Genomic DNA, 1,770 nt, shown 5'->3' with positions numbered 1-1,770 from the left:
ACTTTCAGCAAGCAAGGGTGCATCATCTGTATATAGCAAGTTGTTAATGAGTCTTCCTCCAGTCCTGATGCTGAGTTCGTCATATAATCCAGCTTCTCTGATGATTTGCTCAGCGTACAGATTGAATAAGTATGGTGAAAGAATACAACCTTGCACACACTTTATAGAAACATACACATACTAAGATGTTTCAGCAGTCTTTTAATGGCAAACAGAATTCTTCTACTGCTGAAACTACATTCCGGTGGCTCTGGAGGGATCATAGTTAATGCTGCAGGTGATGGGAAGAGCTAAAGTACAAGAGAAAGCCACTCCTGACAGAAAATAGGCTCAGGACTCACCTTTTGTGAAGAACGTGCTGGCCATGAAAGCAAAGAAAAGTGTGGCAGTGGCAAAAAGCATTAGAAAAATAAATATCAACGTAGGGTCACTGTTGTTGAACACGGCCACGTCAGGCATCTACAAAACAATCACAGAAGTAGTTACATTTCCTTGGGCAGAATGAGGAGAGAGCATAAACTACCCTCCAACAATCTAGAAGTTTTTTAAATTAAAATTATCTTAAAACAAAATAACATATATACTTTTTTTTTTTCTTTGACATTTTAAAAAGTTTATTTCCAAAGTAAATTCCCATGACTTTACAAAGTGTGATACAGCATGCTAAACACAGTGCCTGTGGATCAGAGTCTGGGTTTCATGAGGAGAAAGGCTTTCCTGGCCTGTACCAGGGGAGGCAGAATTAATGCTGTACAGCTGAGACCTGACAGCTGTGAGTTTGTAGGCACAGGCCAAGAAGACGCTGCAGAACAATTCACCAGGCTTTGTGTTGCTGTTCAATTCAGCGTTTTTCAATCCTGAGTCGATGAGATTCCAGGCTACAATTCATTAAGGTAGAACTGTTGTGACAAGGGATGAAACCTTCAGTCTTGCTCTGGAGCATCATAATGAAGAAATGAGGTGGGGAAAACAAAGACTTCTCATTTACCTAGTATTTACCACTCCACTTTAGGGATTACAGTATTTTTCCAGAACGAAGTGACTTTTTAACATATATACTTTTTAAGACAGATCTTTGACCTGGCAATGTCATTACCATTTACAAATTACATTCTCTCCATCTATCTTTTTCTTTTTGATCATTTATTTTAGTTTTGTTGTTGCTGTTGTTGAGAAGACACACAGCAGAACACATACCGACTAAACTGTTGGTGTGCAGGTACAATTCAGGGGTATTGGTGATAGTCTTCGATTGTGCAACCGTTCTGCCCTTCCTTTTCCAAGTTTTCCTTCACCATTAACATGAGCTTACTGAATCTTAGAGTTTCTGTCTAATCTTTCAAGTTGCTATTGTGTGTTTGATTCCATGTATCAGGGGGTGTTAGAAGTTTGTGGAGAAATTCCATTATCTTCTTACTCCATTTTCCATGAACTTTCTGAAGCCCCTCTCAGAGATAGATGTTAAAAGACCACAATGCTTAAAGCAGATATTCTTTGTCAGTAAGCTAAACTACTGTTTGGTTTTAAGAAGACTTCAGGGGATGATATTTTTGGTTTGAGGTTTAAAGTGGATGATCAGTGAAAAAAGAGGAAGACCACCAAGGAGCTAAATCAAGACAATGGCAGCAACAATTGACGCCAATATAACAACAATTGTGAGGCTGGCTCAGGATGGGACAGTGTTTGTTCTACTATACGTGGCATCACTATGCGTCAGAATGGACTCTATGGCACCTGATAACCACAACATTGTTCTCCAACCTTCTTCAG

The 1,770-nt window shown here is 39.3% G+C and overlaps 1 protein-coding gene across 1 annotated transcript in view; it reads right to left on the bottom strand.

Moving 5' to 3' along the window:
• LOC102812607 (ATP-binding cassette sub-family A member 3-like) overlaps positions 1-1,770 on the bottom strand; it is a 116,790-nt gene that overhangs the window by 69,529 nt on the left and 45,491 nt on the right. The window contains exon 7 of the mRNA XM_006873962.1: positions 342-459. Within this exon, the coding sequence (XP_006874024.1) occupies positions 342-459 (118 nt within the window). The remainder of the gene's footprint in view (positions 1-341; positions 460-1,770) is intronic.

The sequence above is a fragment of the Chrysochloris asiatica genome, unplaced genomic scaffold (assembly GCF_000296735.1).
Source record: "Chrysochloris asiatica unplaced genomic scaffold, ChrAsi1.0 scaffold00257, whole genome shotgun sequence".
NCBI classification, from domain to species: domain Eukaryota; kingdom Metazoa; phylum Chordata; class Mammalia; order Afrosoricida; family Chrysochloridae; genus Chrysochloris; species Chrysochloris asiatica.
Note: the sequence above shows the minus strand (reverse complement) of the source record. Positions and strands in the feature narration are given on the sequence as shown.